The sequence below is a fragment of the Chelonia mydas genome, chromosome 10 (assembly GCF_015237465.2).
Source record: "Chelonia mydas isolate rCheMyd1 chromosome 10, rCheMyd1.pri.v2, whole genome shotgun sequence".
Taxonomy (NCBI): domain Eukaryota; kingdom Metazoa; phylum Chordata; order Testudines; family Cheloniidae; genus Chelonia; species Chelonia mydas.
Window position 1 is genome coordinate 76766974 of NC_051250.2, and position 22428 is coordinate 76789401.

A 22428-nucleotide genomic window follows, 5' to 3' on the forward strand; every position below is an offset into this window, starting at 1 on the left:
TGCTGATACGACTTTATCAGGAGGGAAAGAGGCAGCAGCTGTGAGGGGCCCCACCCATTAAGAAGTGATAATAATGAACAAATGCTCGATAATGAACTCCCTGTTCAGAGGCAGGAGAAACAAGGATTGGACCCTTGCTGGGTTTTCCGATGACATTGTGATGAGCACAGATAGCTGTCCTGTGCAAGGAGAATGCTAACTTGCAGCACAGAGTAAAGTTGGAAGCAGAAAATGGTGGAAGGGAAAAAATAAATTTCCAGCGTAGGAGTCAAGGCAACCTCACTGAGACCCTGATCGTACCTGGAGTTTTGCCTAGGTGGCACCTACACCCACACACCTATTTCATCAGATGCATGGAGTGAAAAATACAGAAAGCAGTATAAATATTACAGCACATGAAAAGATGGGAATTACCTTACCAAGTGGGGGGGTCAGTGCTAATGAGGCTAATTAGCACTGACCCCCCCCAACTTGGTAAGGCAACTCCCATCTTTTCATGTGCTGTAATATTTATACTGCTTTCTGTATTTTTCACTCCATGCGTCTGATGAAGTGGGTTTTAGCCCATGACTAAGCTTGTTATGCCCAAATAAACTTGTCTCTAAGGTGCCACAAGGAATCCTTGTTGTTTTTTTTAAAAGGCAGTAACTGTTATGACCCACATGGCTGCATACTTGAAAATGCAGGGAACTTGGCAAGAGCTAGAAATCCAAGAATTTGAGGTGTGCCAGCTGGCATTCTTTTCTGTTCTATTTAGATTCTGGAGTCATGGAGGGTTAGGAGTCTACTCAATTTGTGGAAAAATGGTTGTGTAATACTTTGGCTCTTCATGTTGATCACCACTTTATATGCACTGATAGGCAGAGTCAATCCAGCCAGCTGAGGGCTCTTCTAGCAATGCTGTGTGTGTAAGGTTTGTAGAAATGAGAGAGAGAGAAGGGGGGTAACAGTTTTCCAAATACTCCAGATAAAAGGGTATTAATTTGGTGTGATACAGTAATGATTTTCCCAGCTCTTAGCCTCAGAACCCAAGAAAGAAGGAAAGCAGGGGTGGAAATTAAACATCTAAGTGTTCAGTGACCTGCCTGATGAAACAGAGTACAGCATAAAAACTACACGTTTGGCTCGTTGTATCTGGAAATAATGGTCCCTTTGACAACACTGAATTTTTATGAGTTTGAAGGTGAACCCAGACTGCTCTTCTACTGATATTTTTTCCTTTCTTATACTTTCAGCAGCCTCTGCCTGTCCCAGTTTATCAGGTCCTAAATATATCCTTCTTGGCTAAACCATGGCTTTTTGAATAAATAGCCTTGTACCTCTGTTGAAATCCTTGACTTAGTTGGCCCCGCAACTTAGCAGGTGTCTCAGAGAAAAGGGAATAATCAGCCAGTGCAGTTTTTGACACTATGGGGCTGATTGCCGAGGGGCAGCAGCTCAACCAACCCTGGAACTTCAGCACCCGGGCTGTCATCTGCGCAACCAGCTGGGGGTGTGAGTGTGCACCAGCAGCCATGCGCCAGGAATGCCAGAAAGCACCAATGGGGCCTTGAGCTCTGCAGGGGCCTCTTGGCGCTATTGGAATGCAGCTAGGGCTGGAGTTTCAGAAGGGCTGAGCACCCAAAATCCAGTCACAGTCAATGGGAGCAGTGGATACTCAGGCCCACAATTAACAATGAGAGGTGCCAGGGTAAATCCATCTCCTTGGCCCCTCTCCAATTCACAGAGAGAACCAGGGAAGTTCCTAGTTTTCCCTCTCCTTGTACAACTGAAACACAGATCTATCCTAGGCCCAGCCAACCACCGTACACATCCTTTGCCCGTGCCCGCCCTGATCCTATTGACTTACCAGTTTGTCGTCAGTGGAACTGGGGCCTTCTTCCCATGCTCGGACGCGATTTCAGTGATTCCAGAAGTATTTTCCCCTTCTTTTTGATGCTCTGTTTATTTTTAAATAGCCTGATCGTGGCACTGAGGTGTGGGAAACTTCTTGGGAGAGCTTTAAATCTGTCTGATTCAGGCTCTGTTATGCAAACAGGAAATGCTCATTTTCTTCTGTTTAAGAGGCTGTTCAAATTTAGGAGCAGGTCAGTGGGTAGCCACTGAGAGCGCTTATTTATGCCTTTTTCTGTATCTGCAGAAAGGGAATGTATTGGGCACCGTCTGGACTAATAAATTCATTTTGGGATCTCAAAATAAGACAATGTCAACAAGCTAACACTCCCTAAACCTTGTGGGGTTCACACCAGGCAGCCTCTGTGCTTCTCTAAGGCAACAGTAAAACTTTCCTCAAGTCTCCCTCAAGGGAGGTAGCATCATTGCTAGAGGATGGAACTGGGAGTTAGAAGATGTGGGTATGGTTTTCCTGACTCAACGATGCTGAGCATCAATTAACTTTTTTGGCCTCAGTTTCCCCATCTGTAAAAAGGGGATCATGGTACTTACCCAGCTTTGTGCAGTATTTTGAAATCATTGACTGAAAACCATGGTGTGAATCCAAATAATTACTTTGTATACAGTGTACTATATGTGTCTGGTGGCCCCATACAACTGCCCAATCCCTGTTCTCTGCCCCTGTACAGATCCCAACCCTGTGAATCACTCTCTCTGGAATTTTGGAATTGAATGGGACTCTTTTTGGTTTGACTGTTTCTCTTCAGTTCCTACCTGTACTTTATGAACTCCTGTCCTCTCTTTACGAGGATATAGAGTATCCCTTTTAAAAAATCCTCCATAAGGGATGTGTCTGTCCGAACTGTGTGCTCTTCCGCACCTGTCGGCTTTCCCCCAGCCCTTAGTTTACAAACTCTTCTGTGACCTTCTTAATTTTACATGCCAGCAATCTGGTTCCATTTTGGTTTAGGTGGCATCCATCCTTCTTGTATAGGCTCCTCCTTTCCCAAAAGGTTCCCCAATTCCTAATAAACTTAAATCCCTCCTCCAAACCCTATTGTCTCATCCACACATTGAGACCCTGCAGTTCTGTTTGTCTAACTACACATGGAAGTGGATTCATTTCAGAGAATGCTACCATGGAGGTCCTAGACTTCAGTCTGTTACCTGGCAGCCTAAATGTGGCCTCCAGGACCTCTCTCCTGGCATTGGCACAGAGTGGGCAGTAGGTAAATGTGCATCTCTTCTGGTCATAATTCAGGCTCTGTCAGCCACATTGCACCGTGTCTTTGATCCTGAACCTACACATCTTGTTTCATCCAGGGAAGCATCAGTATTTCCATGACAGAGAAAAGGGTCAGCAATTTAGCTAGTCTCTGCTGCCCCTCTTCAGATAGATGGACTCATCTCCTCCATGCTATTCTCTCTGGTCCATTAGCCAAAGTGCTGTTGAACTGCAAGAGCAAAGCCTGTAATGACTTGTGACGAGAGACAATGAATCTGTTGATGCATGGGAGACACCTTGATATGGTTCAAGAGCTAACGCTTTCATTTTGGGGCTGAGCGAAAAGCTGCTGAAATTGCCAAGCTTCCAAATCGAAAGCCTGTCCCGTGAGCTGTGCCTTTCTGTGTGGGGATACATAGCTCCCGCATTGGGAAAGGCGATAGAATTATTAGGGTATAAAATAATGAGCAATGACAAGCCAGGCAGGAGAAAACAAGACAGGAAATAAAGTCATCTGTGCCTGGGACTTCACAAGCAGCAAGACACCTCAGCAATGCTGTCAGGAAGGCAGCTTCACGCCTATACTATGGGGATTACATATTGCTCCTCATAGTAGTTTCCCCCCACTTTAGCTCCATTTGCAGGCTGGCAATACCCAACTGTGTAAAATCCTGGGTGGCTAAAAACTCTTCTCTGATTTGAAGCATGGTCAAATCATGCTTGAACCGCTCAAGTGGCTACCTTGTAGAGAAAAGACTGCCTATGAGAGCGATGTTGGCGTTAGACTGGAAAACCGAAAAATGGGAAAAAACACACTCTTGCTCCATAATGTCAGGAGAGGCAGCCGGGCCATTTATACCTCACACAGTTACACAGGTGCAGTGAAAGAAGAATTGGGCCCAGGGAGCCTGATCCTTCTCTGCAACACTGGGGTAAGACTGAAGAAACTTCTTTCAAGTCAGTGGACTCCCCCCAGGGTAAGTACTTGTGCCCAGTATAGGCCAGAGTGCAATACAAGGCCAGTTTAATTATAACAAAAGTAGCACCCAGATGCCCTGACCATTATAAAGGTGCTTCAGGACTAGATCCTCAGCTGGTGTAAATCAGCATAGCACCATTGACTACAAAGGAGCTATGCCAGTTTATATCAGCTGAGGACTGGACCCATCATTCCTATTTTGGTCCAGTAGTGTGGGCCAAATGCAGCTCTCAGTTCCTTCCATATAACCCCATTGATTTGTAGTGAGGGTGGAATGGGGAGCTGTATTTTGATCCCTGTACTTTACACTAACACACCCATTACTGTGAAGTTGTATGGGCCACTTCAGGATTTCTGCCGGGACACACAGCTCTTGACTTGCCTGTACTTCCACTGCAGAATCCGCTGTTGCTGTGAAACTGATCCACCCCAAGATACAGCTCCCAATGTAGCCTGGGAGCCTGTCCACCTGTATCATGTTCTTACTGAGCTGGTGGCTATGTGCTGCTGGGTGCACGAGTAATGAACTGAATGCAGGCAGCTGTTGTAATGTTCACTTACTGGAAATGGAGGAGGAGGACAACTGAAAATGAGATCCTGCCTGCCTGAAAGAGCTGACTGGCATACAAGGATGTGGAGGGGGTTAGTCCTTTGGGCCAGAGATCTGGTTTGAAAACCTGGCGTAAGTCACAAATGAGAGTGGCCATATGTTCTCATTCCAGGGACAAGGGTTTTTCATGGTTCCAATTAACCTTTCATAGTCCACCTTGTTTATAGCCCAACACAAAGAGTCCATCTGCTAAATACACCAGTCAGAAAGAGGTTTGTTGATTAATACCTAGTGAGGTTTCCACCTCGGAACTGACAACTCGAATACCCCACAGTTCATGAATGTTTGGATCTGGCGTTCTGGTTTAGCCCATTATAAAGAGGGGGCCACTTGCAAAATGTGGATTGGGACCTGGGTTCAGATTCTGAGCACTCCCAAGTCCAGGGATACTCAGTTTTGAGAGATTTGGTTCAGGCTCCTCTGTTGTAACAGCAGTATTCTCTATCTGCCCATAGGGACGGGTACCTCAGTGACCAGTGTCCCTGACAAGGAGGGGCTGGATGTGGCCTTCTCAAGAGCAGATAAACCCTGCCCACAAAGTGGCTGGAGGGGTCACTGCGGCACTTCCAGTCTCCTCTGCTGGTCCAGGGGATGACAGGCTGGCTTAGGAATCTGCCCTGTGTCGCTAGCAGTCTTGCTAACGAGAGCAGGGAGCATTAATGAGCAGGATGTAAAGAACTGCGGGATGAGAAGGAAATATTGAACCCAGCACCCACAAGTGTCCCACATTCCCAGGGCTGCAGACTGGGCCAGATTCATCCTTACTGTAACTCACCTAAGTCCCTCCATGCATCTGAACAAGTGGAGTTTTTACCCATGAAAGCTTGTGCCCAAATAAATCTCTCAGTCTTTAAGGTGCCACCAGACTCCTTGTTGTTTTTGTGGCTACAGACTAACACGACTACCCCTCTGATACTAAATCAATGATGTTACACCAGGGAGATATTTGACCCACAGTTTTAATATCTCTCCCAGCAACACCATTCCGAAAGGTGTCACGTGATCAGCTAGTCGGCATTGACTGATGCTGCATTGTCATTCCCAGAGGTAAACCTTTCCTGAGGGCTCTTTCTGGGGACGATGCTGTTAAGCACATGAAGGGCAGGCTAATATGAGTGAGGAAGGCCCTAAGTATTAAACAGAAATGCTATAGAACAGTTCCAGCTCCGCATCTGGTACCAAAATCATGAGGCAGGGGTTTGGATCCGGATGATTCCCGTTCAAGACTCGCCCTACAAATGTTCTTACCAGAGAGGCACCGAAACAGGATCTTGAACCCGACCCCCCATTTGCAATCTGCAGAATCGGAATCCTCCAGACCCAATCCCTGACCCCCTGGTTTTGGTTCAGAATCCACGCTGGAAGCAGCCCGAAATGCTACGAGATCAGCTGGTCTTGGGAGATTTCTACCACTTTGAGCCATAGTCCTACACTAATGGCTCATAAGATGCGGGGAATGTCAGATCGGAAGCCAAGCTTTAGTGCTCGGACTCCGCCCAGCCAGCTCTCAACCTAAATGTGCCAGACACCACCTGCTGTCAGTCCACCTCTAACAGTTACTGGATTGTCTCACTTGGAATCCTATTGGAATCAATTCAGAACAGCATAATTTTTCTTCCCTTCATCCCACCGGTATAATTTCCCCACCCCCCTCTACACACTGTCCTTCAGAGACTTTCCAGGTACCTGGTTCCAGTCCATGCTATCACTTTAAATTGGAAACAGGTCCATGGATATATTCCTTTGATATCTCAAGAGCAATGCAGGGAATACACTCCTAAGTACATGTTTGGCAGCCGGAAAAGCATTTCCCTGGCAGTATAAAAACCTGACTTATAAACAGCGTTACAAGTTATTTCATTTAATTTCCATGAAACAATTACCCTTTTTAAACACGTGCCTACATTTAAAAAAAACCTCTTCCCTTTAATTCTACAAGATAATTGATCTTTTCCCATCAGTACCTAGAATAAATGGTTTTATAAACATTTGACAAATTCGGTCAATACAAACTATACCCAGCTCCATGGATCTCAATGTATTTTACAGAGGAGGGCAATATCATTATTCCCATTTTAAAGATGGGGAGACTGAGGCACACGGAGGGGAAGTGACTTGTCCAAGGTTATCCAGAAGGCCAGTGGCAGAGCTGAGAATCCAACCCAGGTCACCCAAGTTCCGGTCTGGTGTTCTGTCCCTTAGGCCACACTGTCTATTTTGCATTTCTGAAATGTCTTTCATCTGGAGGTCTCAAAGGGCTCTACAAACTCCAGACACATTAGGACAACCTCGGGTTAAATAAAGGGTGAGCATTACAGAGCGCTCAATGCTTTGTAACCACGAGCAGAGGGCAATCAGCAGGCTTGGCAGCAGAATTGCAGCTCCTCACGCTGGCTCCTGCTGCTTGGAAGGGCGAACGTAGGAGGAGCTAGAAGCACTCAGTAGATCGGGACCTGAGTGATGCTGCAGCCTCCTGTTATACATGGAATTCTACTGAGCAGCTGGAGGCTTGGAAAGAAAAGGAGAAAGCTGAGGATCCATTTTTAAATAGCTTTCACTGGCTCCTGTATCCTAGAGCACCCCCTTGTGGCAGGGACTGACTAAGTGGCAATGCTGTGGTCTCTCCTTGGGAACCTGAGAAGGAAGGTCTGTAGGGACCCGCTCCTTGGGAAGCCAGCCTTCTCCTTTTTGAACCTCCATGCCGTCTCTTCTATGGAGTAGAGGAGGGTCAGCATCCTGTTGACTGTATAAACTGTATCCCCCCTGATCACGGCAGTGAAGAGAGCTCCTTTGCTGTTCACGAATTGCCCCGGTAAAGCTGTCCACTGCAGGCTGGTGAGGTTGAAGCAGTCTATCACACACCGCAGGAAGTCGTCTGAGGGCCCATTCCGCATGATGTAGAGATTATCTCTGTGGGCCACCATGCAATGGCCGTAGCTCTGAGGTCTCTTTAAGGCTGAGATGGGAAGCCATTCGTCTTTCTGGATCTCATACTCATAAATGATCGTGGTGTCTAGTGGCTTCCACAAGCAGACAAATATCCGCCCCATGGCCTGGGCGCAGGGCGCACCTGCTGTTGGCTGGGGCAGATCGGCGACAAAAGTCCAGGTGTTGGAGGACACATCGTATTTCTCCACAGACTTTAGCAAGGTCTTCTCAAATTCTCCTCCTATGGCGTAAAGATAACCTTCATGACCTGTCAGTGTGAGGTCGTACCGGAGCTGCTGAGGACTGGGAAACTCGCTCCAGCTGTTAGCATCTACGTCATAGCAAAAGCTGATGTCCACGATTTGTTTGCTCGCTCCACGGACTCCGCCCACTATGTAGATCTTATTATCCAGCGTTGCCATGCCGGCCAGGAACGTGCTGGCCGTCAGCGGCAAGCAGGAGAGCGTCTTCCACGTGTTGTCGTCCTCATCAAGGTAGCAGATGGTTCTCGAAAGGTCCTGTAGAAACTCAAAGGTTGGCGTATGGGCTCCCACTGCGACAAATGTGCTGGGCAGAAGGGAGTCCACGTAATCCAGCAGGTCAGCGGAAAGGCAGTCTAAGTACTCCTCTAAATCAGAATAGCCATCTCTAATGTACAGGGCAGCACTGTGGAAAAGGTCCTGCAGGCCAAACATGGCAGCAGCTTGATAAAGGACAATGCAGTTATCGGAATTGATGGAATTAATCAGATACTTGGTCATCGTCTTCACCTGAAGAAAAGCTGCACATTCAACCGCCTTGAGATTCTCCTCACAGGTCAGCACGGGTCTCTCCCCTGCCAGGACCCGGAGCATGAGGAGAAATCCCACGGCACTCAAGTCTTGGATCTGGATTTCATCTTGCGTGCTCTCCTTCATGCCAGACTGGAAGAGCGCACGGAAGTACTCACTGTGTTCCACCAGCAAAGCCTTGTCCGTGGCGAAAAACTCCTCCTCCACTTTGATGCGCACTCTTCCCCGCAGGAACGTCTGCATGGTCTGATCCGGAGTCAGCCTTCTAATGCCGGAGACCTGAACCAGGGAAGCAGGTGGTGATGGTGTCTCAATGCATGGGCAAGGACACAATGGAACCCAAAGCCTTTCTCAGTATGTCGGCCGCTTCCCAAGCAGAGCACTGTTCCTATCTCTTCTGTGGTTGTTTGCTAGCTTTCCAAGCCTCCCCAGCAGCTAAGACGCTGCTAACTTGTAATATAAATACCTCCAGCTAAAGATAGCTGTGGCCCATGTGATCGGAGCTGCCAGCAATGAAAGCCATAAGCAGAGCCTGTCATTGGCATCCATGGAGCTCTCTTACCAGCTGATACCAGCATCACTGCTTCCAATGAAACACAGAGTAGCCACTCCAGGGACTGGCAGCGCTTAGCTGCCTATCGGTGAGGGGAGGGGAGGTCATCAAATAAAGGTGGAACTTAATCGTACTGGACGGGTCCAATTCATCCCAGCTGTAACTCGTGAAATCCCCTCAGGGGATGACGTGAGGTGATCTCCCAAGGCAGAAGGTTACCTAGGGAAGATGGTGGTGAAGGTTTCCAAAAGTAACTAGTGAATGCATCCGATGAAGTGAGCTGTAGTTCACGAAAGCTTATGCTCAAAGAAATTGGTTAGTCTCTAAGGTGCCACAAGTACTCCTTTTCTTTTTGCGAATACAGACTAACACGGCTGCTACTCTGAAACCAGTGATCTTTTGGTGTCTCAATTTTTGTGTGCCCCGCTTGAGGCCACAAAGAGCCCTGGTTTTAGGAGGCTGGCTGCTTAGTGCTTTCTAAACACCAGGCCCCTTGAAGGCATCCCAGAATCACAAGTCACTTCTGAAAATCTTGCCTGGGGTCTTTGCCAGGTTTCCCTGTGGGCTCCTAAAGGCCCATAGGTGCTACTGAACTAGAAATAGTTATACTGTGAGATGCTTGTAATAATCATACTTTGGACTTTGCTGTGAGGATCTCTAAGTGCTTTTCAGAAGGCCAGATTCTGCTCTTGGGAGTGCAGTTGGTCAGCGTTTTTACTCCAGAATTAAACCACTGTATCAGGGAGCAGAATTGGGGCTCACAGACTGAGCTTACCTCTTTGGGGGAGCGAGGTGCTCTACCAGGGAAACTGAGGCACACAGGTGTTAAGTGTTTGACCCACTGTCTTAGGAGAGGCTCCCAAACTGTGGTCCACAGAACAACTGCTAGTGATCCTTGGCGAGCTGGCTAGTCACATAGTACCGGCTCGTCTTCCTAATTTCCAGACGTTAAAATGCCTTAAAAGTAGCTAAAAATACATTCAATACTTCCCTAATGTGACCTTTTTCAGGTCAGCGATTGCTGGAGTTGCCACAAGAATGTTATGTGACTGCAAACTGGCGGGGAGGCAATCTGCACAATTGTGAATTGGTGAGGAGGTGTCCTTAAGAAAATCTCTCTATTAAGATATGGTCCGCAGGAGGAGAATGTCTGAGAAGCCCAGTTCTAGGAATTCCAAAGGCGGCTTCTCTACTGGGTGCATACAGACTGTCTGACGCGATCTCCCCGGGGGGAGAGCCGGACCCCAGTGCAGAAACGACCATAGATATTCTAATCCTGCTGTTCATTCATCGCCTTTCATCCCACAGCTGTGGCTTTTTGTATTGCTGGAAAGAGTGTACTTTCCCCCCCCTCATAAAAGTAAGTTTTATGGCTTCAATGAGATAACTACTTCCGTAAATCCCTGAGTCTTTAAGCCCGAATTATGGGACGGTGCGTCTGCCAGCACCGCAGGCCACACACACCAAAGGGCGTTTGACAAGCAGTAGGGATGGTTTATTACAGGTTTTTGTTTTATTTTTGCATATTGGGAGAGACGATGCAAAAGCAGCGTGGGGTCTGCGCGGTGAACGGTCGGCCTTGGGGTTTGAAAGTTCCACGGAAGTGGGCTCCGTTGGTGAAAAAACACACCATTCATTTTTGCTATTACAGTAGCTGTTGGATTGACAGCTGGACTGCATCCACTGTACAACCTCAGTGCCTCCTTCAAGGCATAGTCCAGCTAGCTGCTTCATTCAGGGGCTTGGACAGATACAGGAGGAAGATTTCACATTTATGTGCCTGGCCATGGTTGCAGTCATCCCTGCAAAGCTCCCTGGGGGGCGTTTCTATTTTTGTCTCCCAGGAGTATCAAGGAGGTGGAATTAGCAATCAAATTTGTCCCTAATTTAGGTGATTTACATTTTGGAGGGGGAGCTTTGAAATCAATGGAGGTTAACCTTAAATGACTGCCCCTACTTATTAGTGGTTTTATCCACATCTATGCCGATCACAGTATAGCAAAGCAGAAGCTAAAACAAACCCCAATTTGCCGACTCAGTGAGTGGAAGCGCTAAGAAGAAGGTAGAGGTCTGAATCCCAGCTTTGCCTGGGCACAGATGGGGACTGGGTGCTCCTAACACGCTGGTAGGTAGGTAGGGTGCAGTCAGCATCCCTCTGCAACACTGCTTTCTGGTCTGCAAGGGTAACTCCCCCGCTCCTCTGTCTCCACTCGACCTACTGGGCTCTGCTGCCTTCCATCCAGCTCCAGCCTATGGGGAACTGGGTCAATCCAGGCTCACAGTTCCAGAGAGGGGATTTGGAGCAGAGCACACACTCTGCGGTTGGACAACATGTGTCCAAGTGGCACCTCAAGCTAGCACAGACTAAGGAAGGAAGCGGGAGCCCAGTGTATTTACCTCCCATTCAGAGGGGCCGGTATGCATTGGGAGGCACTGCTCTACAGCTCCCCCAACAGGCCAGTTAGGAACAGCATTAGCTGAGCTGTTCCAGTTTCAGCAGAGCCTTCCTGGCAGAGGGCGGAGGTTGCCTGCTGCTTTCCCAGCCTCTAGTTTTGCCCCCTCCCTCTCTTGGTGAGCGTCAGCCTGCAGTGGGGGCACGGGGATGTCGACCCCGGGGGATAGCCAGAGGTCAAGCCCGTAAGCCTGAAAAGGCCTCGTGCTGCCTGCAGGGGAGAGAGACAAAAACAGAATTTGGGAAAAGACCAAGGCTGTGGCTGTCGCGCGGAGGAGCGAGAAGAGGAAAATCACCACAGGCAATTAGCGCCCAGGGGATCGTTGCTCTGCGGAGCCCGTCGGAGCCGTTCCTGACCCAAACCCGCTGGCGTGGTGGTACTTTGCTGAGGCTACCGTACCGTTTTTCTAACCTCCCCACCCCCCACTTTGTTCTTGTTCTTCAGCCTTGCTCCTGAATAACAGCCCCTTGTTGTCAGCACCTGGACTTGGAGCTGGCATTGCTCAGTCAGGTACCTTCAGCCTTCTGCCTCCAAAAAAGGACGAGAATTTATTTGCAGTTCCAACCCCCAGTTCACCTGAGTTCAGGCCGGCTCTGAGTCATGCTTGGCTGCAAAGCTGGCAAGTTCTGTGCAGCTCCACGGGTGGCATTTTATGCAGGTTACTTAATGGAATCATTTGCCTATGTGCAAAGAATTTGCGTGGAGCCGTATGTTTCTGGTCAACACGCTCTGCCCCACGGAGTGGCGGGGGTAGGGCATGGAACTGCGCAGAACTTGGCAGGTGGGGGTCAGCTGGATGCTGGAGTGTGTCAAGGATGGTGAAGCTGCTGGAGTGGAATGGCTGCTAGGTGAGACGGGGGAAGGGTGTGTCTGGTGGGCGCTAGGGGGCTGGTCGCTGGGGTGTCCTTGGGGAGCTGGGGCTGGGCCATGTTGAGCCCCTCATCACCGCCATGCAGAGAACAGAAGCTCCGTTTTGCGAAGGGTTTTGAGACTTGTCTTCCTTCTGAAGCAGAACTAAAATGGAACATGGCTAAATTCTCCGCAAAGCAAAATTTCCCCAAACTTGTGTTCTGATGACACAAAACGTTTCATTTCACTTGTCTTCTGTTTGGTATTGTACTTTACAATAGGCTGCCAGAAGCCGGGATGGATCTCGTCCAGATTGCCCCATTCCACACACACACACCCCCTCCCGAAGCTCTGGGGTGGCTGCTGTCAGAGAGGTGACGCTGGGCTAGATGGAGTGTTGGTCTGTCCCAGCAGGGCAGGTCTTATGTCCTTGTGCAGAATGCAAAGCAAAAATATTTTAAGTGGAAAAAATCATTTCAAAACATTTGAACACTGACAGAACGTTTTTTTTCTGGTTTTTCTTCCAGAGTGAAATTGCGGCAGAATCGACCCATCTTCACAAAGCATTTGGATTTCAGCGGCACTGGAATGTGGCTCCATCTAAATTACTCTGACCAGCTGTACCTGTCGCCTTTGCCTGCACCCCCTGCTTTTGTTGCTGCTACGGCCTGCTCAGATCCCTACCAGGAGCTGGGAGAGGAGAGGTAGGAAGGCTGTCTCCACAGCAATTGCTGCTGGACCCCTGATAGCTGGGAGGAGCAAATGCAACCTGATCCCGTTCCCGCAGGACATGTCAGGAGCCAGCTGTGCAGTGAGAATGTATGACAGGGCCGCCAGATGTGTGGGTGTCACGCTTGGCAGCATTGTAGTTGCTGCTTGCACCTCAAATCTGCCGGGCCTAAGGAAGCAGCATATATGCAAGTTGCCGGAGAGAAAAGTGGCCAACGCTCTGTGGAGGCGGTTGTCAGGGCAGGGGACATGGACTCCGGAAATTCAGGTTTGGTTCTGGGCGCCACCGCTGTTTCACCACGTGGATTTGAGCAAATTGCTCACCTCATTGCTCTGTGCCCCAGTTTCCCCATTGGTGAAATGCAGATGGTAATAGTTAACCGACCCTTTGAAAATGCTTTGAGATCCCCTGGGTTGCAAGGAGCTGCGCAGGTGCAAAGTATTGTGAGTTATTAGTTCATTGGCAAAGCTTTATATCATTGCTGTCCAGTGCCTCCCTTTCCCTGTGTCTCTTGGTCTCCAAGATCGGTTGCTGACCACTCTGTTCAAGGTGAGAACACACAGTTCACTGTTGATCAGATGACTCATTCCTTAACCATTGTAATGACCATAGAATGCCCTAGTCCATCTAGTGTGCTATTAAACGGAGGCCATTTGAAACCCATGCTTCATGGTTAGCACAGGGATGCTGCCCCTACAGCAAGAGAAAATATCTGTATCCAAAAAGCTCTCAGTGAGTGGGCAGTCTGCAATGGTTGTGTCTATTGGCCTCCTGAGGCCGGGGATGGGCCTAGATTGTCAGGGGGCTGGGATGTCTGCCTACCAATCAGTCATGACCTAAGCCAGTACCTTTAACAAGCACTGAAAAATTTCCTCTAATGGCATAAAGAGGGGATGAACAGCCTCATTCCCCTGCACCCTCCCCCAATGCACCCTCAAAGACACAGCCCCTCCATTGGGTGGGAAGGGGGTCTGGAGAATGTGATTGTCAAACTCCTGGATGGGATCCAGCGGTTAATCTCCTACCATGAGACAGCTTGCTGCAGGTGCAGCCCCAGACCCATTGGGGATTAGCAACATCTGTAAAGATGTAAAACCAGGATGTTCTATTTTCTGGTCCCCAAAACATGGGGCAGAGGAGAGGGTAGAAAAGTCAGCTCTGCCCCACTTAGTGCACGTGATCTGGCCATTCCTGGATGCTCTGCAGAGCCCCACATGTGCAGTTGGGTGCCTCTGAGTAACATGGTATTAGTTTCTTAGGCTCAGAACCCACTGGATCCTTGCCAGAAGAGAGCTGGTGCATTAAAAATAACAGCGGTTTTGTTTTCTCCTCAAACAGCTTCTATGTCTTGTTCAGGTTGCCATGGCAAAAGGCATAAAAGGGATCCATCAGACCGGTTAACAGCTGGAAAAGGGGCAGCTGCCAAAGGCTTCCTGCTACACTTCTAAAATCATGGCTACAAAAAAATCTCAAACTGAAACAGACCAGAGGAAAGGTCGTGTGTGTCCCTCCGCACCCTGGAGCAGCGTACAAAACAGGGAAGAGGCTTCAGGATGAACACTTCCAATGGTCTATAGTTTTTTACTCCGGAATACAATGCTGCCACCTGGATAAATATTACAGCCGCGCTGGGGAGCTGTCTGATCTGATGAGAGAGAGACAGAACGGGAAGTTAGGACTCCTGGGTACTAACCCCAGTTCTGCCACTGTCACCTTGGGCGAGCCACTTAAACTCCCGAGTCGCCTTAATTCGCATAAAAGACAAGTGGCAGAGACGGCCCCCAGGTAATAACCCCAGAGCAGGGACCTTCCTCAGCTGGTGCAAAGCTGGCATGAGGATTCTCTGCCACTCCCCTGCACAGCCTCCATCACGCAGGCATGCTGGGATGGGTGCAGGCGTGTGTCACAGATGGCCAGGGGTGTATCTGTTGTGCTCTGCGTTCCAGCTATGCTGAGCAATAGGAAGCTGCTATAAGTTAAAGCAGACCCCAGGGTTGCTCTAACTTATACTGGAGTCCGAGCAGGCTCCCAGAATTGGGGGGTGGGTGGAGCGCAAAGGTGGCTTGGAACTACCTTTACCCCCTATTATGGGCTGAGAGGTGCAGTTCAGAATCTGGTCTCCCAGGTCAAGTTCAGACCTGTTGTAAGCAGGTGTAAATCAGTTTCCTTGACTTCAAAGCAGCTAGCTAAAATGACTTACCTGTCATAGAGGGTAGCTGTGGGAGTTAAATCATGCTTATCAGCTGGTTTGGAAGTCTTAGGTGTGCTAAGTGCAGGTGGGGGAGGGGTGGTTTTGTTTTGCTATACGCGGTTCATTGCCTTTCGGGCCCATGGTCTAAATGAGATGCTGTTGATTGTGTGCACCTGTTCCTGCAGCTAGACGGCTACTGAGCTCCAGCCAGGCTGAGCAGTGATGATTTACATAGATATATTACGTGGGAGAGCGAGGAAAGTGCTTTTCTGTGGCCAAGATTATTTGGACCATTCCTTTGAAAGGAAAACCTGGTGCCTGGCCAGAAGCAATAACTAGGGGAGACTGACCTTAAGCAGCAGGTCAGGAATAAGAGCGGATGGACGGAGCAGGGGGTGTCAGTTTCAATCAAGCTGAAGACACCCCAAGGTAAATGTCGATGTGGAGGTGGCTGGACGTTCCAAACTGGGCTGGCTGGCTTGCATGTTTTAATCTGTTAACGGTTGATGGTAGTTAAATCAATGACTTATGGGGCATCTGGGCTTATTGGCTCTGCTGCACAACAGCACAATGGAGTCTTTATCTAAGTAGAACTGCTGGGAAGAGAACAAAGGGACTCATCTGAAGATGGCTTCCTGGGCTGGTGTCCTTCAACCTTCCCTTCAAAGAAAAAAATAATCCCTCCCTCCAAAAAAGAAGTCAAATCTAAGCAGCAGCAGTTTCTCATATTACTCCAGCTTGGAATGTCCACACAGGCAGCAGAGCAAATGTTTGCTTCTTAGCAGCAAAAAACATTGTTCTGAGTTCACTTCAGTTCACCCAAGAGGCTTATGATGAAGCAAGGTCCATCTTATTAATAGATTTAAGGCCAGAAGGGGAACTGTCCCGATAATCTAGCCTGACTTCCTGCATAGCACAGGCCAGAGAATTTCACTGAGAAATTCCTGTGCCAAGTTCAACAGACCCGTGGCTGAACAAGAACATGCCTTTGAGGAAGATGGCCAGTCTTGGTTTAAGACCCCAAATGATGGAGAATTTCCCACATTCCTGGTGAATCCGTTCCAGTGGCTAATTATCCTCAATTGTGAAAACATGCCCCTTATTTCCAACATCAGCAACAGAAGGAAAGTGAGGCTAAGCAGGAGGAACTAGAGGTCTGACAAATGGAAGGATCCTACTATCTCTGGAGGTGGTAGTAGCCTCTATCAAAGATGTTCCTCTCTCTGGAGAAGAAGTGCAGAAGTCTGTTCGCATGATCCTGCTGTTTCTTAAATGTGGGATTAGCTGCCAGTCTCTGACCCACCACAGGCCTCTCTTGTCCAGAGGGGGCATTCAGCAGTCTTTTCTCTATTGTCTTCAGAGGGAGTGGGGAACAAAATGCCAACAAAGCCACCTTCAACCTTCTTCAGAGTTCTCTGCTGTAGCCGAACCTGGTGGTGCATGTCATAGCATGGGCAAGTCATGCCTGACTAATCTAATTGCCTTCTATGATAACTGGCTCTGTGGATGAAGGGAAAGCAGTGGACGTGTTGTTCCTTGACTTTAGCAAAGCTTTTGACACTGTCTCCCACAGTATTCTTGCCAGCAAGTTAAAGAAGTATGGGCTGGATGAATGGACTATAAGGTGGATAGAAAGCTGGCGAGATTGTCGAGCTCAACAGGTAGTGATCAATGGCTCCATGTCTAGTTGGCAGCCAGTATCAAGTGGAGTGCCCCAAGGATCGGTCCTGGGACTGGTTTTGTTCAATATCTTCATAAATGATCTGGAGGATGGTGTGGATTGCACCCTCAGCAAGTTTGCAGATGACGCTAAACTGGGAGGAGAGGTAGATACGCTGGAGGGTAGGGATAGGATACAGAGGGACCTAGACAAATTGGAGGATTGGGCCAAAAGAAATCTGATGAGATTCAACAAGGACAAGTGCAGAGTCCTGCACTTAGGATGGAAGAATCCCATGTACCGCTACAGACTAGGGACCGAATGGCTAGGCAGCAGTTCTGCAGAAAAGGACCTAGGGGTTACGGTGGACGAGAAGCTGGATATGAGTCAACAGTGTGCCCTTGTTGCCAAGAAGGCCAATGGCATTTTGGGATGTATAAGTAGGGACATTGCCAGCAGATCAAGGGACATGATCGTTCCCCTCTATTCGACACTGGTGAGGCCTCATCTAGAGTACTGTGTCCAGTTTTGGGCCCCACACTACAAGAAGGATGTGGAAAAATTGGAAAGAGTCCAGCGGAGGGCAACAAAAATGATTAGGGGACTGGAACACATGAGTTATGAGGAGAGGCTGAGGGAACTGGGATTGTTTAGTCTACGGAAGAGAAGAATGAGGGGGGATTTGATAGCTGCTTTCAACTACCTGAAAGCGGGTTCCAAAGAGGATGGCTCTAGACTGTTCTCATTGGTAGCAGATGACAGAACAAGGAGTAATGGTCTCAAGTTGCAGTGGGGGAGATTTAGGTTGGATATTAGGAAAAACTTTTTCACTAGGAGGGTGGTGAAGCACTGGAATGCGTTACCTAGGGAGGTGGTGAAATCTCCTTCCTTAGAAGTTTTTAAGGTCAGGCTTGACAAAGCCCTGGCTGGGATGATTTGATTGGGGATTGGTCCTGCTTTGAGCTCTGAGGTCCCTTCCAACCCTGATACTCTATGATTCTATTCTATGATTCTATGATAGCATGTGTATCTGGTTAAACAAATGACACTAGAACTGACCAGTAGCCACAGTGGATCACATTTCCAGCCCCAGCTTCTGCACTGTCCTGCCCAGTTTTGCACTGCAGCTGTTACAGCACGTGCAGAACTGAATGCACACCATTTTACATGGGAAAAATATGTTATTTGTAGGTGATGCAGGAGCAGATTCATGCCTGGTTTGTGCATATAAAGCTTTTGACACTGGAATTGCAATAGCTGGATGTGCAGCTATCAGTCCAAGACCCTTTCCATTTTGGAGGGTTCTGATCTGAATCCCTGAATCCCAGGGAATCTTACGTCCATGTCAGATCCAAAAGGGACTTGGTTCTTGGTTCAGACTTGCATGCAGCCAAAATGACATGAGACAAAATCTTGCCAGAACAGCTCACGAAATTACAGCACAGTTGAATCCAAACCCCAGCACTGCTACGTTATGATGTAGGGTGAATCTCCTCTCTAGCCATTTAGTGGAGACTTTCTGTGTCTCTTTACATCATCAACTCTCCACCTCATTTCAGATCATAGATGAATGGCAGATCTTCCCCACCGCAGGCCTCACTTCTTAACTTCTCTCTCCCATTACTACCAGTATTTAACTCTGTAAAGCAATCTTGGGGAGATAGTTTTGTATGACAGACACTCCGATTTCATTCTCCAGACCTGTCGCTCGAAAGTTGTACCTACCACCCACAGGAGTTGGTCCAATAAAAGCTATTCTGTCAACCATCTTATCTCTCTGATGCTCTACAAAATCGTCGTGTCATGAATGAACACGCTCAACGTATTGCCAGCCAGATCCCATGGCCTTGTTACATTATTCTAATATATCATAATTTACACTCTCCAGCTTGTCAAAACCTTTCTTCTCTCCCTGAGCAGCTTTATGTAGCCGTTCAAAAGGTCTGTCTGCAGTGAGAGCAGCAGATTGAAGTTGGAGGACAGTGGGGCCTGGTAATCTATTAAGAGAACAGCTGTCATGTATGACCCCCATCTGCTGATTTGTATCATGTTGTTCAATGCTTCAGAATTTGAAACAAACACCTGGTTTGATTACAAAAACCATAAGGCAGGTTTTCATAGGGTCATAGATTCTAAGGCCAGAAGAGATCACTGTGATCATCTACTCTGACCGCCTGCATAACACAGGCTCTAGAACATCCCTGAAATAATTCCTGTTTGAACTAGATCTGATCTTTTAGAAAAACATAGGGCTGTTTCTGGTTGGGGTCCTGCTATGCAGCGATTGTAACAATCTAATCATTTGCCATCGGCTTGGTTCCAGTCCCGGTCAATTTCAACCCAAAGAAGAGGGAAGAATTGGTTACAACAGTCATAACTCCATGTCATGCTAGTGTATAACCGACAGACCTCAGTCGTCGGCGGGCAGGATCGAACCTGGGACCTTTGGAGTTTAGTGCATGAGCCGCTACTGCATGAGCTAGAAGTTGACTGGCTCTTAGCAAAGGGTGTAGAGTAGACTCATAATCTCTCTCTAAGTGGTCTTGGTGCCACTAGATGGGACAGAACACCACACCCAGGAGGTGTGTGTGTTTCACTCGCCCTGGTGTTAAAGGTCCACCTAGCGAGGAAGAAGCCTGAAGGTCCACTAAGGGGAACCAAGTGCTATGAAAGAACATGGGGAGAACTCAGATGAAGGCCATGGATGCCCCAAATCAGTAAAGTCAAAGCACAAAGCGAAATGAGGGTCAGAACAGCAACACTGTAAAAATGTACCCTGCTTTCTCAACAGCTCTGATCCACTTTAGCTTGGAGGGAGCAGAGAATCAAGGCCCTCTGATGTTAGGGGTGAATTTGGGTGTGTTTTTCTCTTTGCTATCAGCTGGGCACCTCTTTGAGCTGTGGCATCAGGTTCCAACTTCTGATCATGCACCAACTTGCCCTGTGACTCCCCTTGGAGCATGTTTACGTTATGGCATCAGACATGGAGAACAGAGAAGATGCTGTTCAAGGCTGTCCAAGGGCATCCGCACCAGTGCCGTGGACAGCAGAATGCAGGGCAGTGATTCCACGTGGCCAGGTTAATTTTGTTTCTGGAGGGTCATGAGATGGCAGGTGCAGTTTTGGGGCCTGATCCCGAGAGGTGCTGAGGACCCACAGCTCTCATTGCTGTGCTGACAGCATTGGGGAAGATAAGGCTCTACAGCAAATCAAATACTATGGAAACATCATGGGAACAACAATTAATTATGTTCCACCCACATAGTTCCTCCTATCGCAGTTAAAGCTGGGATGGTCTCTCCCCACATACTGCGTGCTCTTTACCAGAATAGACATTGGGTGTTTTAACTGGCTCCCTTCCTGTGGTTTGGCGTCTTGTGCACCAGTCCTATTTTGTGAGTCAGAAGCAATATGTGTGGTCTTTCCTGTGTGTCGCTCATGTGTGCACTGATTCACATGGGGCAGATTCCTCCATTGGTCTTAGTGCGACTCTGCTGATTTACATCGGCTGAGATCTGGTCCGGGAGCTGGCTTTCAGAGAATTAAGACCCTTTGAGTCCTTTAAATAATCGCTTGCGATCGAGGTCTGTATTTACTGTGTAATTTCATGCAAGTGATCTCACTGCTGGATGCTATTTTTAAAGTCCCTTGCAATTTTTTTTTGTATTATTAACCCAAATACCAGAACAGCTGGGACGCAGAGATACAATCAGTGTTGTGATAGGAAAGCAATCAGAATAACAGTGCTACTAGTAGATCAGTGGAGCGTAAAGCCCACTTGCAAACATTTGGCCCAGTCCTGCTTTCGCTGACATCCATGGGAGTTTTGGCATTAATGTCAGTGTCAGATTACCTGATGTCAAAGGCCCTTACCTACACACTTACCAAACATTCCTAATAATAATCTATAACATTTATATACACGCACATGTTCAGAGTGCTTCACAATCATTCCATGTGAAGGAGGTGGTTACATTTTGTCCCTGATGAATGGAGAAAAAAACAGAGGCAGTGAGTGGAGAAGCAGCTTGGGCTAGTGGATAGAGCACTGGACTGGGAGTCAGGAGACCTGGGCTCTCTCCCATTGAGCTGCTGTGTGACCTTGGACAAATCACTTCACTTCTGTTTCCCCTGCGTCTGCCTTGTCTGTTTAGATTGCAAACTCTTTGGGCGGGGGCAGCCCCAAGCACAGTGGGTCCCGGCTCTCAAGTGCGGGTCACTAGCTGCTGCTGCAATACATATGGTAAGTCACCATTTAAAGTGGCTCACCTGAGAGCACCCAGCAGCAGATGGGAATTTGGTATCTTCTGCCACGTGTACCTTCATTCCTCCAGCCCGGGCTGCCTCCAGAGTGCATTAGGAAGGAAGTCATTTGGTTGGAAGCATCCTCTAGTGGGTCCCTTCATCGTGGCTTAATTTAAAGACCGATCTAAAGAGCAAACCTTTCACTCCCCCTGGGAATCCTAGGGATTTTGTTTGTAAGATTACTCGGGCGATTTTGCAATATTTGCTATTCTGGTAAAATAGCTATATAAAGACATGTACCATAAAGTGCTATTTTTGCAAACCCAGGTTGCCAGATCTGATATCAGCACAGTGGAGTCTAGCTCAGGCTCGCAGGCACACGTGGGGCAAAGGAAAACACCAGGCTATTAGCGTCTAAAAGAATCACAGTTTTAGGATGTAAGGTAAACAAATTCCACCCTAGCACCTAAAGCCTTAATAACAGGGGAATTTTATGATGATCTTTGCAAGACCTTTTGGAATCATATAAATATTTATGTTGCTCTGCCCCATAAAGTTGTTTCTCCCTTTGGCTCCAGGAACGATTAGCGCAGCGCTGTCATGCAGCAGCATCTGTGACATGTCGTCTTTGCTTTTGTTGCGGTGATTTATCTCTCCAAATACCTGGCAAGGGCTGGGGTTTGAAAAAACACTTAGCTCTGAACTGTGATTAATTTTAAACACATGCAGCCTGTGTTTCCCGAAAGAGAAGGGCTGCTAATGTCTTTCCCTTGGTCCACCTGTAGCAAAGTGGTGGCAGGGAATAGACTGTGGCTAGCTATGAGTGGGGCCATGAGGGCTGGGGGGTCTGGGGGTGCTAGGGGCTGGGTCCTTTACCCTGTGAGCTGTGCAAGGACCAAATGCAGCCTTGGTCTGTGCTCTCCCAGCATGCAAGGACTCGGGGCCCTAGCTCTGATGGAGTTACTAGAGGCACCATAGGGATGGGTTGATTGGCACCTTACACCTTCTTATAGGTGTTATATGCACTTCCCTACTGCGCTCGCAAAGACACCGGTCTAGATTCAATCCCTTTGCACTGGGCTAGTGCAAAGCAGCTGTAAACCAGTGGAGCCAGCTGGCTGGGCATTCCCCTAGGGTGAGGGCATCCCTAGATCATCTTAGAGTGGGAATACATAACACTTATACTTCCATCCTCTGGTGTAAGGACTGTGTTGCTCACAAGGCTGGGAGGAAGATGGCATGGCCAGAGCCCTGCTACACTCTGGTAATCCCCAGTTTGCAAACTAGCCAGCTGGGGTAGTTTAGAGCAGCGCTGAGGCTG

General features: G+C 48.2%; 2 protein-coding genes across 2 annotated transcripts in view; one reads left to right on the top strand and one right to left on the bottom strand.

Annotated features, from left to right (window-relative positions):
• Positions 1 to 12824, top strand: part of UBAP1L (ubiquitin associated protein 1 like) — a 41664-nt gene extending 28840 nt beyond the window's left edge. The window contains exon 9 of the mRNA XM_043523221.1: positions 12809 to 12824. Within this exon, the coding sequence (XP_043379156.1) occupies position 12809 (1 nt within the window). The 3' untranslated portion in view covers positions 12810 to 12824. The remainder of the gene's footprint in view (positions 1 to 12808) is intronic.
• On the bottom strand, positions 6561 to 8868 carry KBTBD13 (kelch repeat and BTB domain containing 13). The gene has a single exon (XM_007053531.4). It carries the CDS (start codon positions 8667 to 8669, stop codon positions 7308 to 7310), a length of 1362 nt encoding a protein of 453 aa, XP_007053593.1. The 5' UTR covers positions 8670 to 8868; the 3' UTR covers positions 6561 to 7307.
• Positions 12825 to 22428: the final 9604 nt, after the last annotated feature.